The 23,292-nt window shown below is 46.0% G+C and overlaps 1 protein-coding gene across 1 annotated transcript in view; it reads left to right on the top strand.

Annotated features, from left to right (window-relative positions):
- The window catches only part of LOC137532026 (tumor necrosis factor alpha-induced protein 2-like), a 75,251-nt gene that overhangs the window by 49,684 nt on the left and 2,275 nt on the right, over positions 1-23,292 (top strand). Inside the window, exons 11-13 of the mRNA XM_068252117.1 lie at positions 830-952; positions 17,298-17,453; positions 18,371-18,489. Of these exons, the coding sequence (XP_068108218.1) occupies positions 830-952; positions 17,298-17,453; positions 18,371-18,489 (398 nt within the window). The remainder of the gene's footprint in view (positions 1-829; positions 953-17,297; positions 17,454-18,370; positions 18,490-23,292) is intronic.

Here is a 23,292-nt window from a genome sequence, read left to right as displayed (position 1 = left end):
CCTCCTCCCCTCCAGCTATGGTGGCCCATGATAGCAGGGATGCAGTGTGTTTACTCGGGGGGTGGTAGGAATCAGATCAGATCTGGCTGCAAGCTCAGGGGGTGATTTGGTTGGATAGTTACTTTCGCACTAGGGCCCCATGGTAACTAGAACTGGCCCTGGCTGTCGCAGGACTGCTGCAGTAAATAGCATCCATATAAGGTCAGTAGACTTACTGAGGGCGGTCCGGAAGGGGTTAATTACCAAGCAAACACAAAAAATGGAGTAGGATAGCTAGACACACATGACTTAAAGGAACACAGAGCAGGCTACAGGCTCCCTCCGTTCTACCCCTAATGGCTCCATTAAAGTGGCGACTTCGGGCAACGTTGTGCGCAAAGTTGTGTGCAACTGTGCCCCCTTTGCACATGCCTATTGCCGTAACCGTTTTGTGCATACGCGGTCTTCGAAAGAATGAATCACGCATGCACAGAACGCCGACAGCATTGGGCGCGCCAGTGAGACGGGCAGGTGGAGGGGCCACGCATGTGTAATTGCAAGCAAAGTCACCGATCTAATGGAACCGTCAGGGGCAGAAAAGAGGGACCCCGAAGGATGCCAAAGGACCTCACTGTCTACGAGAGGCTGGAGGAAGCTCCAGGTAAGTTCATTTGCCCATTTTAGCATCCCATAGTTCACGTGGACCTTCATCTGGGAGACTCTGCCTGAGACATGGGAAGTCAATGTGGAGTGTGACTCCGCCATACACATCTTACCAGCTAGTCAACAGCAGTTTTCATTAACGACCGATATCCTAGCCTACTCAATTCATACTAGATTTCTCTTTCAGACTCTCTTCATAAGATTGTCTTATAAGAAAGACCATGAAGAAGTTATAAAAATTGTCATAGAACGTCTGAGGATATACCTCAACAGCCCACATCTGAGAGGTCTTAATCCATCATCTCACAAGGTAAGAACTAATTCTATTAGACAGCCGACTCGAAATCGGCTTGTAAATTTTGGTGCTGGTTAGAATTTTCACATTCAGCAAGCAGAGGGTTAAAGCTGAACTACAAGTAATTTTGGCTTTGACAACTGTACTCTGTATATTATTAAAGGGGAACTTCAGCCTAAACAAACATACTGTCATTAAGTTACATTAGTTATGTTAATTAGAATAGATAGGTAATATAATCTCTTACTAACCCTGTTTTAAAAGAAAAGGCAAATGTTTGTGATTCATGGGGGCTGCCATCTTTGTCATGGGGGCAGGAGACACAGTTCCAACTGTCCTGTGTCCTGATAACCCCTCCCAGCTGCATGCGCTAGGCTTCAAATGTCAAATTCAAAATGTAAGAAAAAAAAATTTGCACCAAAACAGCAGAACGAGAGCAACAACTTCAGAAATCCCATCATGCTTTGCACAGCATCAGGGGAAAAATGCCCGGGCAGTTTTCTTCTGTGCGGCTAAAAATGAGGCTTGTATAAGAGAAACAAAGTTCTGATGCTGTGAAACTGTTAAAGAAACACCAGGCCTTTTCAGTGCTGCTGAGTCGATTTTTAGTCTGGAGGTTCACTTTAAGGCTGTCTGTACGGGCGCAATGTTTTGAGCTCATACTGGTGCTATAACATGGGAGTAAAATCTTAGCTTCAAAAGAGTTTTATTGAATAGTAAGTTTAGTTTAAAGTGAATGGGAACCGCATTTTAAAAAAAATGAAGCAAATACTTACCTAAGGAGAGGGAAGGCTCTGGGTTGTATAGAGTCTTCCGTCTCCTCTCTCGGTGCTCCCTATCCTGTGCTGGCTCCCCCCCGTTTCAATCCCCTACCGAAAGGGTATTTGGAAGTCTTCAAGAGCCGTGTCCTCCCGAAGACGTGCGGCTCCATACTGCACAGGCGTGAGCGTGCAAGAGAGCATGCTTGTGCAGGCGCAGTACAGGGCCGCCCGAGTGCTCCTGAAGACTTCTGAAGCCTCCTTTGGCCGGGTAAAGCAGTATTTGACTAAATTAGTCAAATACTGCTACCGGGCGAGCCAGCACCGGAACGAGGGGACCAGGAGAGCAGCGGGAAGGCTCTATAGGACCCAGAGCCTTCCCTCTCCTTGGGTAAGTATCTGTCTCGTTTTTTTAAATGCAGTTCCCATTCACTTTAACAGGATACATGCGTAAAAACTACCCCAAAAGGGCAAATAACAAGAAAACTTAAAAAAGAACAATTCAGAAACGTTGACTCCTGTTCCAGAAGGGTTCTTGAGTGACATTAAAGTATGAAAGTGTACTGAAGGACAGTGGTGGAGCAACATCAGAAATACATACAGTATATATCGGAGAACCACAATGCAGAAAGGATAGGCAAATATCATGGGGTGAGACCCAAAGCTCGGAGACCTAGATTATCAGTATAACAAAGGGGAGTAAAATCTTAAATGACACATCTGGCAATTAAAAAAAAATAAAAAATCACATTAACTTACCTGGAGCTTCCTCCAGTCCCTCACTGCAGCTCTGCTATCAGGCAGTCTCCCAGGGTCCCCTCTCTAGCAGCTGCCAACCCGGCCAGGTGAGCGGCCTCCGTGCATGCGAGGAAGCCCCAGGTAAGTAAATCTGATTTAAACATTTTTTTTTCCTTTAAAAATGGTAAACTAAATGGGGAATATACTAAACTCAACTAAGCATCAGTCCTCCTAGGTCAGATGGGCTCTTAGTCACTGTCATACAAACAATATGTAATTGTAGTATCACAGTTATCCCCAGTGAAATAACTAGAGCTCTAGACCAGAGTCTATACACATAAAATGTATTCTTATAGCTATATACAAAGAATATACAAATATTGCATAGAGAAGAGTTTTGAACAGTAACAGTAAAAATATCTAGCATCATAATTAATAATAATGGTAAATGTAAGCATTTTGATGTTTGAAGATGTAAACTGTCTAGAGGTGCTATATAGTGTAATTGTTAGAGTTCCCTTTTAACTTTGGTTTTTCAGTTGCTTTTGTGCTAAGACAGTAATGTCCTTCTCTTTATTATTATTGTTTTGATCTATATGACGCCAACAAATTATGCAGCGCTGTACAATAAATAAGATTGCAGACGATGTTAACAGGGGTGACCAGTAGCGTAACTAAGGAACTTGGGGCCCCAATGCGAGTTTTACATGGGGCCCCAAGCACTCTATTGATATGGAGCACAAAAAACTTACAAAGGACAGCTGCAGTGTGAGAGAGGTGTAATCAGAGTAAGGAAAGTTTGTTAAGGATTATTACTGTTCAATGCACATATAGAGGTGTTCATTACCTGCATAGCACCAATGAAAAGCTAACAAGATGGATGAAGGAGGAGGGCCCGTAGTGGGGTCCCTCAGTCCAGGGGCCTTGGTGCGGTCGCTACCTCTGCACCTCCTATTGCTACCCCACTGGGGAGACCAACAACTCAATACAGGCAACAATAAATGAGATACACAATGCCAGCTTAGCTTATACACTGAAGTAGTATTCCTAATAATACAAACTCACATTCTTCTGTGAGCAGAGTGCACAATCAATTATAATACATACAGAGAGAGGGCCCTGCCAAAGGCTTACAATCTTCTCTTTGTGACTTTGAAAGTTCTGTGATGGAATGTTCTCAATGTATCATGTTTTACCAAGTTGTTGCAGAATCATTGAATTTCCCTTAGTCCAGATTTGGTCCTGTCCAGCAGCTTCTTAGAATATTCCATATGTCTCCATGGCAGCACAATAGGGTTAAGTCCCGCCCACTTCACCCCATAGGACCAATAGTGAATAAATTGAATCCCTAGAGGGTCCCTCCCCAGTCTTTTGTCCTCGTAATCACCTCACCCCTGGACCGGTGCAAGAGGATTAGAAGTTATTACCTGTTGCAGAGATCCTGCTTCCTACCATGCCAGCAGGTTGAGCCTCTCCTGCTGAGGTTCCCTGCCAGCAACTAAATGGCGCTGGCTGGAGAAGGACACCATTTCTGGCCATGGTGAAGGTTAGTGCGGGCCGCAATGCACCCAGACACTACTAATTATTTTTATGCATAGCGCAAGGCGCTGCTGTGGCTGACTCCATACCAGTTACCTGGTTAATGGCGTATCGCCGGCGCTCCCCCTGCAGTAGGATGCACGCTCTGGCGTGCGTTCCATCCGGAGTTCCGCTTTCGGCTCTGTGACGTCAGCCGCATCATTCCACCGCCGGGGGCGGTGATTGGTCGCTCGGCGGCTGACTGGCTGGGACTCCTCCCCCTCCGCTCCTCATTGGTCAGGAGAGCTGGGGAGGGATAATTAAGAAACTAGCTGTCAGTTTTCGCTGGCTTCTGACGGAAGTGCAGCGCGGTCAGTGTGGGGACCAGCTGAATGGGCAGTAATTCACTGTGACTGGTAAGAAACAATCTTCGGTGGGGAGCGCTGGGGCATGCATTATTATTATTTTGAGCAAACTAATAGTATGCTCTGTGTTTTCTGCGGCAGGGTTGCTGTATCATGGAGTCTTTGCCTGATAGTGACCACTTGGATGGCCTGAGGTAGGAAGCAGGTAGTAAGTGGCCTTTCTTCTCATTTACAAAAGAGTGCTTACTAATAGGCTGTTTTTGCTTATATTACAGCCTAATTCAGGAGCAGGTACGAGGCTTAGACCAGGCGGATCCTTACAGAGGTCAAGATGAGGGATATTCTCCAGGGAGGAAATCTACCCCAAGGAGGAGATCATCTTCTAGATCCCGCTCTCGATCTCGTTCCCGCTCCAGTAGGCGCTCTTTGTCAAAAAGAGGGGAAGATCGCGGATCACCCAGACGTAGAAAGTCACCTTCACCTTCTGGGAAGAAATGCTGGGCCTGTGGCAATAGAGTCATGACTGGCAAGCTAGTGTGCAGGGCATGCTTTGACTCTATGGCCAGGGAACCTGAACGACCAATGGACATTGCTCATATGATCAAACAAGCGGTTCAGGAGTCCATGAACCAGTATATAGCTACCTTGCCCTCCCAACCAAATACCCAGAACATGGATACGGGTACACATCCCGGAATACCAACTAATGTCGAGACAGAGCCGGACCAACCACCAGTTGGTTTCGACTTCAGCCTGGTACAACCATATATTAGGTCAGTCAGAGACGCCATGGAATGGCAAGATGAGGAGACCCCAAGTACTTCTGCACAAGCACAGAGGGAATACTACTCACATCTCAATAAGAGTATCAAGACCTTCCCGTTTATAAGTAATATTAATGACATTATCTTAGAGGAATGGAAAAAGGTTGATATGAAACCGTCTATGGCTAATAAGCTAAACAAGCTATACCCGCTAGAACAAGACAAAACGACTGTATTGGATGAGCCCCCCAGAGTGGATGCATCCATTATGTCCTTAGCCAGACATGTAACATTACCCCGTGAGAATTCTGTATCATTCACAGATCCATTAGAAAGAAAGATAGACTCGGAGCTTAAAAAGTCTTATTTATCTTCAGGAGGTGCCTGCAAGCCAGCGGTCGCTCTCACGGCAGTTGCTGAGGCCTTAAGAGGATGGACTCAGAACATTGAGGACGCCTTAAGGGCTGACACAGATAAGGAAGTAATTATTGCAGCATTGGATGACTTCAAGCTTACAGCCGATTTTATCGGTGAGGCGGCAGTTGACGTTCTCCGATGCTCCTCCAGATCAATGCTGCATTCTGTTGTTTCCAAAAGAGCCCTATGGCTGAAGCACTGGTCTGCTGATCAGGTATCTAAACAGGACTGGTGCAAGATCCCTTATGATGGGAAGAATCTGTTCGGCCAAGAGTTGGATACGGCCATTAAAAGGATAACTGGGGGAAAGTCTGGGATGATTCCCCAAGATCGCAAGAGCAGAAGACCGAACCTGACGCAGAGACCTACATATCAGCAAAACAGATTTAGATCCACTACAGGTTACAGGCCAACGGGAGGCTTTAGACGGAACTGGCAGAGCTCCCAATCAACTCTGCAAAGACTTAATAAGCAGAAAAAGACCAGCCAGGGTCCCGGCCAGCAGAAGTCGTTTTGATGTTCAGACCGCCCAGACATTGCCAGTTGGCGGGAGGCTGCAGGCTTTTGGGGACGTCTGGGCGGATGGCATCAAGGATCCCTGGGTCGTACAGACGGTAAAAATAGGACACCGGTGGAAGTTCACAACAAGACCACCACAGATATTCAGAACTACAAAAATACCAGTTTCTCAGAAGAAAAGACAGATTTTGATGGAATATGTTCAAGAGTTATTGAACAAAAATGCAATCATACAAGTTCCTCAGAGAGAAAGAGGCAGGGGCGTCTACTCACCCCTGTTCTTCGTAAAGAAGAAATCAGGGGAGCTACGTCCAGTAATGGACTTACGAACTCTAAACAGACATATCAGTCTAAAAAAATACAAGATGGAGACCTTACAAACTATAACAAACGTAATTATGAAGAACGACTGGGCCCTCTCGATAGACCTAGAGGACGCCTATCTTCACGTCATGATTCATTCCCACTACCAGAAGTTTCTGAGGTTTGCGATCGGCAACCGCCACTTCCAATTCCGTTGCCTACCGTTTGGCATCTGTACTGCCCCGAGAACTTTTTCAAAAATTCTGTTGTCGTTAGTGGAGGTTCTAAGAATAAAGGGACTCAGGTTATTCCATTACCTGGACGACCTACTTCTGTTAGGGCAAGACAGGCAACAGCTGCTGTTACAGAGGCAGATTCTGCTACACCAATTGGAAATGTTCGGTTGGAAGATCAACACCAGGAAGAGTCAGTTAACACCAACAAGACAGCTCATATTTCTAGGTGCTTTGTTCCAGACTCAGGCAAATACCATAAGCCTCCCGCCAGAAAAACAAGAAAAACTCATTCAAAAGGTACGCAATATGATATGTTTGTCAACAACAACAGCGACACAATGTTTAAGTCTTCTTGGAACAATGACCTCGACAATCCCGATGGTCAGGTGGGCCCAGTGGCACTGCAGGGAATGGCAAACAGGATTTCTGAATCAGTGGTACAGCAGGAGATTAACACAGGATGTATTGATAACGCACCGAATGAGGAACAGTCTGCTTTGGTGGACGGAAAAGTCGAATCTGTCGACCCCGTTACTAATATGCCAGCCTTCTCCAGTCATTGTGACTACAGATGCCAGTCAGATGGGCTGGGGAGGGCACCTGTTGGGACAGGTTGTACAAGGTGCTTGGGGGCAGAAGAATGTGACTCTCCCTGCGAACATTCTGGAGATCAGAGCCGCTTACCTAGTTCTTCAGAGATTCAAGTCTTTTCTCAAAGGGAAACGAGTGCTATTACGCATGGACAACCGCACAGCGGTGGCGTACGTGTCCAAACAGGGTGGAACGAGATCCAAGACCCTTCTTCAGGAGGTGGCACCGATATTCAATCTAGCAGAAAACCATCTCCTAAGTCTATCAGCAACCTACATCCCGGGGCTGGAGAACACAGAAGCAGACTACCTCAGCAGAAATCGTTTAGACAACAACGAATGGACCCTCAACGACAACATCTTTCAAATGATCTGCAACCAGATAGCTACTCCAGAAGTGGACTTAATGGCAACGTCGAAGAATACAAAGTGCAAGACCTTTATGTCCAGATGGCAGTCCAGAGATGCACTAGCGACGGATGCCCTATTAGCGGAGTGGAACTTCAAGGTGGGATACGTATTTCCACCAATTCCGTTGATCCATCGCCTACTCCTGAGGTTGGTGAGAGAGTCAGTCACCCTGATAGCGGTAATTCCATTCTGGCCAAGGAGGCCTTGGTTCCCATTGCTATGGGAGTTGAGATCAGGGGAACCTCTGAGATTGCCACAATGCCAGGACCTTCTACACCAAGGTCCGATTCTACATCCAGACCCAGGCAGGCTGGACTTAACGGTGTGGACATTGAAAGGGAAAAACTTGAAACCTTAGGCTTCACAAGTTCAGTTATTGAAACAATATTGAAAGCCAGGAAGCCGTCAACTAGATTATCCTATCAGAACATCTGGGAGAGATTTATACCCTTCATGAATCAGCTACAACTCGATCCATTTAAGCCAAAGGTTAAGGAGATACTACACTTCCTACAAACAGGATTAGACAAAGGCTTGGGTTATCACACCTTGAAAGTTCAGGTCTCGGCTTTATCTGCACTCACCGACTTCAGGTGGGCCCTGCACCCCTTAGTGATACAGTTCCTTCGAGGGGTGATGAAACAGCAGCCTCCCACAAAGACGATTTTCCCTAAATGGGATTTACCTCTTGTGCTGAAGGTTCTAGCAGGGCCACCATTTACACCACTAGTAGACTGTGACATAATACATCTATCCTACAAAGCTGTATTTCTGGTGGCCATCTCATCGGCCAGGCGAGTGTCAGAACTCCAAGCCTTGGGTGTAGAAGAACCATCTCTAACGTTCTTTCCAGACAGGGTGGTTCTTAGACCAATTCAACACTTTGTTCCAAAGGTTGCATCTGTATATCATTTTAACCAGGACTGGACTCTACCTACGTTCTGGCAGGAGGATAGAACATCTCCTCATCCGCTAGATGTAGGCACAGTCTTGAAAGAGTATATTTCAAGAACGGCAGCTATCAGAAAATCGGAGAGACTCTTTATAATACCGACAGGATACAGAAAAGGACTCTCAGCATCATCTAGAACAATAGCAAATTGGCTAGTCAGGACTATCCAGGAGGCTTACAAAATGAGTGGCTTAGTGCCACCAGAACAGGTCCGTGCCCACTCGACTAGAGGCATGGCTGCCTCATGGGCAGCATTCTCAAAAGTGTCACCCGACAAGATTTGCCAGGCAGCAAATTGGAGCTCGCTAAACACATTCATGAGGCATTACAGAGTAGACCCAGCAGCAAACTCCTCTGTACAATTTGGTGCAAGTGTATTGAATGTAAATACTGTAAATAATGTATGAATCTAATTAAAACTTCTGAATTGCACCTCATCCCTCCCGATGTTTTATTGACTAGTTATGTCCCTATCGTGCTGCCATGGAGACATATGGAATAAGGAAAATTGGATACTTACCTGCCGGTAATTTTCCTTTCCAGATGTATCCATGGCAGCACGAGGCTCCCTCCCTAGATTCGGTGATTCCGAGTGACAAGACTGGGGAGGGACGCTCTAGGGATTCAATTTATTCACTATTGGTCCTATGGGGTGAAGTGGGCGGGACTTAACCCTATCGTGCTGCCATGGATACATCTGGAAAGGAAAATTACCGGCAGGTAAGTATCCAATTTTCCTTATTCTAGGCGTGTAGCCAATAGCATGTAAGATGTATCAATAAAAAGGTGGTAATGAAGGGCAGCCTGGTGGCATAGTGGTAAGCACTCTCACCTTGCAGCGCTGAGTCCTTGGTTCAGATCTCACCCAGTGAACTATCTGCAAGGAGTTTGTATGTTCTCCCTTTGTCTGGGTTTTCTGTGGGCACTCTGGCTTCCAGTCACATACCAAAAACATATAGGTAAGTTAATTGGCTAACCACCTAAATTGGCCCTAGACTACGACACATACACTACACGATACATACATAGACATAGGACTATGGTAGGGATTAGATTGTGAGCCTCTCTGAGGGATAGTTAGTGACCAGACAATATCTGCTCTCTACAGCGCTGCGGAAGATATTGACGCTATAAAAATACTAAATAATAATAATAATGAATAAAGAGAAATAGTGAGAGATTTGAAACCGAACATGGAGTGTATCTTGAAATTCTCTTTCTCAGCGCTGAGAGGATATCACATTAACCAGAGGTCCCCGTTGGCACATTTCTTGGGGGCCGCAGCGGATCTGGCCTTTCTTCCTCTCCCCCCGCGGCCGCCTCTCCTGTTACCTTATGAGCGGGCGGCTGCTTCCTCCCTTATATTCCCCAATCCCATAGCCCCTCTCCTCTTTGCAGCATTTATTACAGCAGCGCTTCCTGTGCGGCTGCTGTAAGGAGAGAAGGAGGCGGGGCAGCGGTTCCCATGGTAACGGCAATCGCCGCTACAGGAAGCCGCTGACCTGCTTCCTTCTCTTCCTTACAGCAGCCGCGTGGGAAGCGCTGCTGTATTACGAGATGCTGCAACCGAGGAGAGGAGCTATGGGGAATATAAGGAAGAAAGCGACCGCCCGCTCATAAGGTAACAGGAGCGGCGGCCGCGGGGGGGAGGGCACCTCTCCTAACTACACTGGGGCAGATATACTGGGCTGGGGTAACTACTGGCTACACTGGGCTAACTGTACTAGCTATACTGGGGTAACTATACTTGCTATACTGGGCTAACTGTACTAGCTATACTGGGGTAACTATACTTGCTATACTGGGCTAACTGTACTTGCTATACTGGGCTAACTGTACTTGCTATACTGGGCTAACTGTACTTGTTATACTGGGCTAACTATACTTGCTATACTGGGGTAACTATACTTGCTATACTGGGCTAACTGTACTAGCTATACTGGGGTAACTATATTTGCTATACTGGGCTAACTGTACTAGCTATACTGGGCTAACTACTGGCTATACTGGGCTAACTGTACTTGCTATACTAGGCTAACTATACTTGCTATACTGGGCTAAATATACTTGCTATACTGGGCTAACTGTACTTGCTATACTGTGGTAACTGTACTTGCTATACTGGGCTAACTGTACTAGCTATACTGTGGTAACTGTACTTGCTATACTGGGCTAACTGTACTTGCTATACTGTGGTAACTGTACTAGCTATACTGGGCTAACTGTACTAGCTATACTGGGCTAACTGTACTAGCTATACTGGGCTAACTGTACTTGCTATACTGTGGTAACTGTACTAGCTATACTGGGCTAACTGTACTAGCTATACTGGGCTAACTGTACTTGCTATACTGTGGTAACTGTACTAGCTATACTGGGCTAACTGTACTAGCTATACTGGGCTAACTGTACTAGCTATACTGGGCTAACTGTACTTGCTATACTGTGGTAACTGTACTAGCTATACTGGGCTAATTGTACTAGCTATACTGGGCTAACTGTACTTGCTATACTGGGCTAACTGTACTTGCTATACTGTGGTAACTATACTTGCTATACTGGGCTAACTGCCGCCGCCACTAGCCACGCCCCTCCAACCCCCCCGCCTCGGGGGGCCCCGGACAAAATTTTGGTCGGTATAGTGGGCCCCGGGCTCAAAAAGGTCGGGGACCCCTGACATAAACATATTGGGATACATCGAGAATCTCCCATAGCATCCAGAGTCACCAAACTGTACTTGCTATACTGGGCTAACTGTACTTGCTATACTGTGGTAACTGTACTAGCTATACTGGGCTAACTGTACTAGCTATACTGGGCTAACTGTACTTGCTATACTGTGGTAACTGTACTAGCTATACTGGGCTAACTGTACTAGCTATACTGGGCTAACTGTACTTGCTATACTGTGGTAACTGTACTAGCTATACTGGGCTAACTGTACTAGCTATACTGGGCTAACTGTACTTGCTATACTGTGGTAACTGTACTAGCTATACTGGGCTAACTGTACTAGCTATACTGGGCTAACTGTACTTGCTATACTGGGCTAACTGTACTAGCTATACTGGGCTAACTGTACTAGCTATACTGGGCTAACTGTACTTGCTATACTGTGGTAACTGTACTAGCTATACTGGGCTAACTGTACTAGCTATACTGGGCTAACTGTACTTGCTATACTGGGCTAACTGTACTTGCTATACTGTGGTAACTGTACTTGCTATACTGGGCTAACTGTACTAGCTATACTGGGCTAACTGTACTAGCTATACTGGGCTAACTGTACTAGCTATACTGGGCTAACTGTACTTGCTATACTGTGGTAACTGTACTAGCTATACTGGGCTAACTGTACTAGCTATACTGGGCTAACTGTACTTGCTATACTGTGGTAACTATACTTGCTATACTGGGCTAACTGCCGCCGCCACTAGCCACGCCCCTCCAACCCCCCCGCCCCGGGGGGCCCCGGACAAAATTTTGGTCGGTATAGTGGGCCCCGGGCTCAAAAAGGTCGGGGACCCCTGACATAAACATATTGGGATACATCGAGGATCTCCTATAGCATCCAGAGTCACCAAACTTTAACACCAACAATTGTACGTTGCTTATTTTCCTGTCGGACTCAAAGCACTTAAGAGCTGCCTGCAGCCACTAAGGGCTTGTTCAAAATAGGCCACCCTGCAGTGTTAGGGAGTAGGCCTGAACGATTTTAGGAAAAAATTGAATTGAGCGATTTCTGTCCGAAATTGCGATTTCGATTCACGATTTCCTTCAAATCAAGCTGTCTTGTTCCCCTTTTCCTCTTCATGCCTCCTCTGGGTCTCTCTCTTGCCCCCCTTGTTTCTCTGTGCCAGCTCGGTTTCTCTCTATGCCCCCTCTGTGTCTCTCTGCCTCCTCTGTCCCCCAAGCTGCATCAGTTCTGAACATAGCTTCCAGCACAAGTCCAGTGATGCTCGTCTATCCACTTTGCTTCCTGCAGGCTCTAATGCATAGAATACTTCCTGTATGTCATGTGACATACAGAACCTGGAGTTTTGCCATGCACAAGAGCCGGCAGAGGGCGATAGAGGAGGGAAGGTATGTCCAACGGTGCAGGCCGCACGCATCAGGACTTTGGGAAAGTTTGAAGGCGCTTCTTCAAACTTCCTCATGTGGAAATGACATGATTGCGATATTCACCACTTTGACGATTCTGAAATTGTGATCTTGGTGATCGCAATTTCGATTTAAATTCGATTTATCTTTCAGGCCTATTAGGGAGTCTTCCTGAAGGAGTCCTTACAGAATATGTACTGGCTTCAGCCATTATCTGAACCCAGGCCTCCAATGTTAGGCCTGAAGCAAAAATAAACTTATGAGGTAATGCATTGTATGTGTAGTACAACTAAGAAGTAGAGCATTAGTAGCATAGAAAATAGTCTATTTTTGTTTTGCAGTACATGAAGAGTTAAAGAGAACCCGAGGTGGGGTTCTAACAACAAAATCCCCATACAGAGGCTGGGTCTGCCTATAGAGCCCAGCCTCTGTTGCTATTTAGATTTTCCCTAAATCCCCCCTGCGCTCAGCGAGACCCGATAAATCACAGCCGCACGGTGCTGGCTGTGTTTACCTCCTCCTGTCAGTTTCAGCTCTCCCCCGCCACCTGCATCGCTCCGGTCCTGTCCGCGGACGTGGGCGGGGACCGTAGCGATGCAGGAGGCGGGGGAGCCGGCGAGACTGGCATTATGGAGGTAAATACAGCCCGCTGCGACATGCTCTGTGTCGGCAGCGCGGCTCTGAATTATGGGGTCTCGCAGAGCGCAGGGGGGGCTTAGGGGGAATCTAAATGGCAACAGAGGCTGGACTCTATAGGCAGACCCGGCCTCTGTATGGGGATTTTGTTGTTAGAACCCCGCCTCGGGTTCTCTTTAAGAAAAAAATTACGTTATCTCAGTGATGAGCGAAAATGCAAATATTCTTTTCGCCGAATTTTCGCGAAAATAAGTACTATTTTCGTTTCGGAAGGCGGAAATTCGCTGAATATTTTCGCATAAATTTTCGCCTAAATTCCGTTTTTTCGCGTTTAATATCTAAGCCCCCTTACAAGATAGAATCACCAAATTTGCAGGGTATATTAAGGAGATATGTGGGTACAAGAGGAAAAACATTTTTTTCAAAAAGACCTTATAGTTTTTGAGAAAATCGATTTTAAAGTTTCAAAGGAAAAAAGTATACATTTAAATGCAGTAAATGACAGTTACTGTAGCAAACCTAGCGGTAGTGTAAATTTACTAATATCAAAAGAAAGGGCCAAGTGCAAAGGGCCAAGTGCAAGTGCCAAGTGCAAACTGCCAAGTGCAAAGGGCCGAGTGCCAAGTGCAAAGTGCCAAGTGCAAAGGGCCAAGTGTCAAATGAAAAGGGCCAAGTGTAAAGGCACTTGCACTTGACCCTTTGAACTTGGCCCTTTGCACTTGGCTCTTTGCCTTTGCACTTGGCCCTTTGCACTTGGCCCTTTGCACTTGGCCCCTGGCACTTGGCCCTTTGCACTTTGCACTTGGCCCTTTGCACTTGGCCCTTTGCACTTGGCACTTTCTTTTGATATTAGTAAATTTACACTACCGCTAGGTTTGCTACAGTAACTGTCATTTACTGCATTTAAATGTATACTTTTTTCCTTTGAAACTTTAAAATCGATTTTCTCAAAAACTATAAGGTCTTTTTGAATTTTTTTTCCTCTTGTACCCACATATCTCCTTAATATACCCTGCAAATATTCTAACTTGTAAGGGGGCTTGGATATTAAACACGGAAAAAACGGACTTTAGGCGAAAATTAATGCGAAATTTTTAGTGGCTGGATAGTGTAATGGTTAAGGGCTCTGCCTCTGACACAGGAGACCTGGGTTCGAATCTCGGCTCTGCCTCTTCAGTAAGCCAGCACCTATTCAGTAGGAGACCGTGGGCAAGTCTCCCTAACACTGCTACTGCCTATAGAGCGCGTCCTAGTGGCTGCAGCTCTGGCGCTTTGAGCCCGCCAGGAGAAAGGCGCAATATAAATGTTCTGTGTTTGTTTGTTAATGCGAATTTTTGCCTTTTGTACTTATTTTCGTGAACATTCGGCAAAATCGAAAATGGGATTTTCGATGCGAAAATGGCTTTGGCGAAAATTCGCAAGCAACACTGAGTTATCTATGCAAAAGAGCTTCTCTGAGCTATTTGACCCAACTTCAGTTGAATACAGTCCTGTCTTCTGAAGCACTTAGACAGCCAAGAAACAGTGAGAGACAGCTCCAGATAAGGTTTTACTGCAGGAAGGTTCAAAGGGTGATTATTTCAGCTTTATTTTATAGCTTAACCACTAAAGGACTACAGGCTTATACCCCGCAAGTGACCATTCTATTTTTTACAATTCAGCCCTCTGCAGCTTTAACAGTTCACTGCAGGGCCATACGACGTAGCACACTAATTAATCTGCCCTCCTTTTGTTGCCACCAACAGAGCTTTCTTTTGGTGGCATCTGATTGCTGCTGCGACCTTTTTTTTTTTTTAATTAATATTATTAATTTATTTTACTAAAATAGTTTGTTTTACTTTAAATTTGTATTCTCAGCATCCCTTCCTTTCCCCCCGAGAGAGCCAATCAGTATGATCACCTCTCATAGGCATTAGCCTATGAGAGGCGATCATCTCGTGAGCCACTCGAGGGGACAGCTCAGTGACAGAGCTGTCCACGTACATTGCTGCAGTAGATCGCAGAGTGGTACAAATAAATAACAGCTGTTTTCTTTTTCTAACAGCCTGCTAGCCACGATCACGGCAGGGAAACGATCAGGGAGGGATTGCGGTCTTGGCAGGGAACGATCGTGCATGCGCGTGATCATTCCCTGCTCATCTCATCCCCCAAGACTTGACGCCAATTTCCTTTATGAGGTCCTGGGGACAATCGGCATTAGGAGTTCACAGAGTGGTTAAATGACAAAGTGAGGTTTGTAAACTGCAAATATGACAATACGATGAAATAAAAAAAAATAAAAAAATATGAGAGTTTTTTTTGCTACTTATTTTCCATTCATTATCTGTAATACACCTACAATTCATTACAGAATTTTTTTTTATTTTTTTTTGCTTCAGTTTTGCTTTAACCAGTACACTATTTGGTCACTATAAGTAGATGTTGGTCGTCAGCAGTAACAAACAGCATCAGTACATTTCACACTCTCTGAGTCGTATATGTGGGATGCTTCTATGTGTCTGTTCTGGTCTTAGCTGCTGACTACATGCAAAGTGCATTTGCGATTCACCTGGTTTTCAATCACATCTGCAGCCGGAACACCCATATTTTCTGGCTGTAGATTAACTTTATTTAACCTTTAAGTTATCTCTTGGGGCTAGACACACCATCATAGCAAATCATAGAATAATTCAGACTGTAGCTAATTATAGTTAACTAGTAGACCCAAGCCTGTTATGAAACCGCCCACCCTGCCCGCACCCGCCCACCTCGCTCGCCCGCCTGCACTCACCCGCCCACCTCGCTGAATTTCTATTGGCTGCAGTGGGAGCTCAGGAGAAACCCGAAGGTAGAAGACGTATGCCCTGGCTGTCACTGCCGCTGCGCTGATCTGTGGGTCTGACACAGCTAGTGAAGTATGGGATAAGACCCTGGTGGAGGAGGAAGGAAGGAAGAAGTCTGGGCTCCTCCTCCCCTCGGGGCCCACCCCTGCGGTTGCAGAGAATGTTATGACAGTTATGACAAGACATGACACAGAACATATCGCACTTTTCTCCTGGTGGACTCAAAGCCCAGAGCTGCAGTCACTGTGGCTTTCTCAGTAGGCAGTGGCAATGTCTTGCCCAAGGTCTCCTTACTAAATAGGTGCTGGCTTACTGAACAGGAAGAGTCGGTTTCCTGTGTGAGAGGCAGAGCCCCTTAACCAGTACACCATCCAGCTGCTGTCACTGTCCATATCTAATACCACTAATGGTAGGTAAAGGGACGATACCAAATTAAAAAAAGATTTACTTGGCCAGGGGATTTAAAGTAACTTCATACTGTACAGTGAAACCTTCATGTCTACATCTTCAAAGTAGATGCTCTTGAACATTCTTATTAGTCAGTGAAGCCAACCCTCACATTAAAGTGCACCTGAGGTGGGGGGATTAACCATACCTGGGACTTCCTCCAGGCCCATCGCTACCTCACTGTCCTCCTCCTCCTTCTGTATCTTCTGTAACTGACCCCGAAAAGTCCCCTAGTCAGCGCAGGCCGGCAGCGTGCACTCCCCGTCAGGTGAGTTCTTCACCCACAGTACGCTCCACACTGGAGAACTTTCCAGGGCCACCTGCAGAAGGTTTAGGAGGTGAAGGAGGACCGCTAAACATCAGGTATGTAAGTGACAGTTTCTGACCGGGTCAGACTATTGCATAACCCTCACTGATAACTAATTGCAGCCATAAAACCCTTTCCTGTCAGTAAATGACTTCTGATAACAGGAAAGAGAAAAAAAGGGTCAATAGTTCATAGATTTGAGCTCTGGCATACTTCAGTGATGGTGTCATTGAGCAGAGACAATGAAACGGTGTCTTTTAAAGAATCAACAGGCTTGAAAGATCGTGAAAGAACGACAAAGGATAGTACCTTTTATACATGTGGCAGTGGATAAGAAAATCCGGCACAGGAGCCTGTTTAAAATGCTTGCCCGCACCGTCAGGACTTTGCCGTATTTCAGTCTGGAATCAGAATATGGGTGGAGCAAGGTCATTTCAAGACCACCTTCATGATGTTTATTCCTGTTATCACTGTAGGTTGTGATCAACAAGCTTCATTTGAAAGTGGTGCAAGGATATATCGCTCAACTGCTGGAAAAACCAAAGAGGTGGAAAGAAATAGAAAAACTCCGAACTGCAGGGAAAAGTATGAAGAAAAGTGCAAAACTCATTAATAAGTTCTTTGAAGATCATGTAAGTGCTGCCCTATCGTCATCCATTTTCCATTATATACTGTTACATAATTAGGGACTCTGAACAGTAAACCTTCCCCCCCCCCCCCCCGAATTCTGGACTTACCTGGGGCTTCCACCGAGCCCCCAGCATCCTCCTCGCCTCTTCCTTGGTCCTGCTGGCGGCTCCGGTGACTTCGTCTGAAGTCGCGTATGCCCACCCGTCGCGTCATCACGAAGGTCGTGGTAAGTCCCCTGCGCATGTGTGGTTCTCTAAAGGTTGAACCGTGCATGCGCAAGACACTTACGGTGACCCGCGTGACGACGTAATGGGTGTGCGGCGGGTTCCCCCAAGGAAGAGTCCAAGAGGATGCTGGGGGACCTTACCGCCTGGAGGAAGACCCAGGTAAGCCCAGATTTCATTTTTTTTTTACTGCTCAGGGTTCCTTTATTTAGCCCTTTTTTTGTTTTAGCAAATTATAGAGACTTCTTTTTTTCTTCTAAGTTTTCTCCTAGGAGATAATTTTCCTTCTGTTTAAAATAACTTTTCAGCACTTTGCAACTGAAAAAGTAGGTGAAAAGGTATGTATAGCTAGATTAGAATAAAAAAAGGGACATCAAACAGATTTTTAGCAAGACTAGTACGATATGTACCCATGCTTATCTTGTCATGTCACATGTCAGTTCAGGTACATTATAAAGTGGTATTACACTCCCAAAAACTAAAATGTCATTACCTACTTGAGTTATGTAAAAGAAAATTTGAATCTTGAACTGCTCTCTGCAGTGAAAGCAAACCTGTTTATACACAGAGAATGTGTGGAATTGCTTCCAAATGTTGTTCTTTGTAACTGAGTAGTTAGAGAATTTTTAGTTTTGGGAGTATAAGCACACTTTAAGTCATAGGCTAATACATTTGCTTATTCTCTTCACTAACAGAAAACAGAAGAAGAGTGGCTGTTCCGTTCACTTCTCCTAATTGCCGACATCATTATAGCGGAGGACACAGGAAATGTTTGTAAAAATATTTCTGAATTACTGAAAACATACCCAGACAGGTAAGGAGAAGCAGATGGCAACAAGAAGACTGGCATACCTAGCTTCAAACTTTCTGAATCCAGAAAAAGGGACACTTTTTAGTGTTGAAATAGCAGAGCCAGATCATCCACAAGAAAATGATTTGATCCTTGATGGTTACCCAATACCTCCAAGGATCTGCGGGGTGACAGAGACCAGGAGCCCAATGGTGCAGTGTCGTTGGGCAATGGTGTAAATTAAAGATTACCTGTATCATAGGCAAACACCGGGGGTGGGGGGCTGGTGGGTTTACAGCTGCCCAGAATCCCCCCTCAGACCAGGGCCATTGCCGTGTCTGGGGACAGGCAAAAGTTGAGACACCAGAATATCTGCTGGCATCCTGCAGCTCACAGCACTGCCCCTTTCTTTCCCTGCTACAGTTGACTTTGGATGTAGCAGCAGCGTGTGTACAGAGTATGGAACAGCTCTGGGGAACTTAAAGGGCAACTGAAGTGAGAGGGATATGGAGGCTGCCATATTTATTTACGCAATACCATTATTTAAGCAATACCAGTTGCCTGGATATCCTGCTGATCCTCTGCCTCTAATAGTTTTAGCCATAGCCCATGAACAAGCATGCAGAAGATCAGGTGTTTCTGACATTATTGTCAGATCTGACAAGATTAGCTGCATGCTTGTTTCTGGTGCGATTGAGATGCTATTATAGCCAAATGGATCAGCAGGACAGCCAGGCAACATGTATTGTTTAAAAGGAGATAAATATGGCAGCCACCATATCACTCTCACTTCAGTTCACCTTTAACAGAGTCAGGTATGAGCACAGCCTTGTGCACTGCCTTGTGAATGCTTCATTTTCCCCTTCATTACCAATGTCGCCTGTCCTCATTATTATCTGTATCCAAACTGCTCCTGATCGATCCCGGTATCAGTCGAACGAACAGGAAATTGCATTATTTGTACCCAGCATGATGTCTTACCATATTATTATACTGTATTGTGCAGGGCTGAGGGAGACCTTTCAGGAATTCCCCCACCCCTTGAAAATCCTGGGTTTGCCCCTGTGTATAAGTATTATACTCACAAGGTTGGATTCTAAAACTTGCAACCACCATCTGCTGGATTATAACCGTCCCCATTCAGTGGCCCAGGTCAGTTGGTGGAGATACTGGTTGGTCGCTCACCTGGAGTCCTCATGAGTAAGAACCCCGTGGGGTATGGACTATGCTAAAACCACTAGTGGAGGCGCCCTTGGTGATATGCTACTATAGATAATTGTATTGATGAGAAGTCTAATATTTTCAGGTTATTTTAAGTGCCTGAGAAGTTTTCAGTCACAAGTGTGAGCACTAAATTTTTAGGCGCTCACACTCGTGACCGAAAACTTCTCAGGCACTTGACCTGAAGCAGCATATCAAGACCTGTGAAACGCGTTGTCTAGTGTGCATTCATAAAATATATCTTTTTCATTTACAAATGTTTTGTCCTTCTGAGAACTTTTCATATATACAATGATCTATAATATAAGGGCCACAAGATAACTTAGGCAGGAGACTATGGCCTGGCTGCTACTTTCTTTAAGCTTCTCTCTTTCTTGAAGTAGTGGAGACAACATTGTCATCTTGGCTAGGGCACCATTTCCCCATAATCCATCTATGTGCAGAAGGCAGAGCCGGATTAAGACTGAATGGGGCCCTAAGCAAAGGAGCAGATTTGGGCCCCCTCTAAATACTATATATATATATATATATATATATATATATATATATATACACACAGTATATGTTGAGTAAACATTGAGTGAGGATGAAAGGTGGCAGTTAGAACTGAGGGAAAACAGCTGGGGGGGGGGGGGGGGGTTGTTAAAACTGAACGACCAGCCAAAGTTGGGAGAGATCAGTCAGGTTGGGGTGAGGAACGAAAATATGGAGGAGGGCAGGCAGAAGCAGTGTTGTGCACTACAAGTACCTAAATGTATGTAGCTACTCATAATCGAAATTTAAATTAGGTAGCCCTGCGTGCGGTAGAGGGGGGTTAACGTACCCATGCCTTAGCCATTGCGCTACATGTTGCTTCCATGCTTTCTTTTTCCGCTTTAAGAAAAAAAAAAGCAAAGCAGTGACATGGAACGCATTGGCTGGCAGCAGCATGGGTAGGTTAAACCTACCCTCTACCGCGGGCAGTGGCAGTGCTCATTTAAATTTCGATTACAAGTACGCTACCTACTTGCAGGCTTGTAGCTAGCTACTCATGGTGCACAACACTAGTCAAATGTGAGGTTGTGATCAATATGAAGTAAATCAGCGTAGGAGAAGGCAAAAACTGAGGTGCTAGCCATCGGGGCAGGGAGTCAAAAAGGTGGGGGGAGGGGGGGGTAAATCAAATTGAAAAGTCAGCTGCAGACAGAGGGGAAATAAAAGCAACAACTTCCAGCTCAGGTCATTAAACAAAGTACTCACAAATCTGCACAGTGACAGCACAGCTCCTGCTGCCTATAGTTTGGAGCCTCTCTACTCTAGTGTTGTCCGGATCATGAACGATTCGGATCTTTGATCCGAATCTATTTTGTGAGTCGAATCATCCGAATCATCAAAATGAGTGATTCGGATCGCAAAAGGGGCGGGGCCAGGAGCGACACGCCCACTCTCAGCGGGCAGCGGGGTCCTGGAAGCAGAGCAGAGATGGATCGCTCTGTTGGAGGGGACTCAGGGGAGGCAGCCTTGCAGGGACAGGTAGAGGGGACGTGGGTGCCACTGCCAGATATGTGTAGAGCACACATACTGGCTGAAATGTGCTGCCCATTACAGGCTGTCTGTTCCGTAGTGCTGCACAGTGAACACATTGGAAACTTTTGGCTCAGCTCAGCATAGCTCAGTAACTTTGCAGGCACTGTGATTGCTGGGCAATATGATCCTCCTGTACTCGCTCTAAACAGCTGCACTTATCTTTGGGGAATGCTTTCTTTCACTGTGCGACGTTTCCATTCAAAGTACACAGATGAGCATATAGGTGAAATATATGTAAAGCATGATTGCAGCATGTGGGTATTGTGTATAAGCAAACATTTCTGCTCTCTGCTTCCCTCCTCCCTTTTCTGTCCACTCCCTGCCCTCTGTCCATCTTCCCCCCTTCTCTGTATGTCCACCCCCCTCTCCTTCTCCTGCCCTGCTAGTCATTTCAACCCCCGAATGCTTCGGTAGTAAAATGATCCGAGATTCGGATCAAAGATCCGGATCTTTTCAATGATCCGATTCGAATCATCCGGATCATTGAAAAGATCCTAACTTCCCATCTCTACTCTACTCCTCATCCCCACGCAGTGAGCTGATGTTAGAAGCAGGGGGACGGGCGGGAACTGCACTGAGAGCCCTCTGTCTGTCTGGCCATTTGTTGATCATTCGTATCTCCGTATCTCCTTTATTTTGCCATTGAAAGGGAGGGGAGTTTAAAGTTAGCTGCTAAATTCCTCCTCCTCTCCCAGTACATCGTGCACGGAGGTCTTGCCCTGCTCTCATACACCCAGGGGATTCTGACTTGCTGTGCTGTCCCTCAGCCCCAGCAGCTCCTTGACACCTCCCTGTGTCTGTTGCCTGAAGCTAGACAACTCATGTGATCAGCTGATCACACTACTCGGCTCCCTCCGACTTCCTTTTAGCCGCCCGCTCTCAACAGTGACAGGCTGTGTCTGTGCATAGGAAAGCGGGTGGCTGCAGGTGAACTTTTCTTGCGGTTGCTGATTGTGAGTGTAATTTCTTATTTGCCAATAGGGAGAAGGAGGCACGTGAAGGGCCCTGCTTATGTGCTGATGGGGCCCCAAGCAGCTGCTTGAGGTGCTTAGTGGGTTAATCCGGCCCTGGCAGAAGGCATACCTCATGTACTCCCTCCAATCATACATAACATGGGGAACTCTTGAGAAAATTATGTTTTCTTTGCTTCAAACCACAATGTTTCATTTTCTCATTACTACGTTCCTTTAATATTAGCATTTGGGGAGAAGAAACTGTAAAATCACTTAGAGGTTGGACACAAAATGCAGTAAAATTGAAACCATTTTCCTGTAAATAAACTCATCCAGCAAAGGTGCAATTGCAGTTTTTATTCTGACCAAGCAGAATGAAATAGGAGGGGTTAATTCTCTTTCCACCCCAGCACTGTCTCCCCACTGTCACTGCTCTTTGTACACCTCAACACTGTCTCTCCACTGCCACTGCTCTCTGTTCACCTCAACACGGTCCCTCCACGCCAACACTGTCTCTCCACTGCCACTCTCTCAGTTTACCTCAACATGGTCCCTCCACTCCAACATTCTCTCCACTGCCAAGCTCTCTGTCCACTCCAATACTCTCTCCACTGCCAAGCTCTCTGTCCACTCCAACATTCTCTCCACTGCCAAGCTCTCTGTCCACTCCAACATTCTCTCCACTGCCAAGCTCTCTGTCCACTCCAACATTCTCTCCACTGCCACTCCAACATTCTCTCCACTGCCACTCCAACATTCTCTCCACTGCCAAGCTCTCTGTCCACTCCAACATTCTCTCCACTGCCAAGCTCTCTGTCCACTCCAACACTCTCTCCACTGCCACTCCAACATTCTCTCCACTGCCACTCCAACATTCTCTCCACTGCCACTCCAACATTCTCTCCACTGCCACTCAAACATTCTCTCCACTGCCAAGCTCTCTGTCCACTCCAACATTCTCTCCACTGCCACTCCAACATTCTCTCCACTGCCACTCCAACATTCTCTCCACTGCCAAGCTCTCTGTCCACTCCAACATTCCCTCCACTGCCACTCCAACATTCTCTCCACTGCCACTCCAACATTC

Source organism: Hyperolius riggenbachi, chromosome 9, assembly GCF_040937935.1.
Source record: "Hyperolius riggenbachi isolate aHypRig1 chromosome 9, aHypRig1.pri, whole genome shotgun sequence".
In the NCBI taxonomy this organism is placed as follows: Eukaryota; Metazoa; Chordata; class Amphibia; order Anura; family Hyperoliidae; genus Hyperolius; species Hyperolius riggenbachi.
Note: the sequence above shows the minus strand (reverse complement) of the source record. Positions and strands in the feature narration are given on the sequence as shown.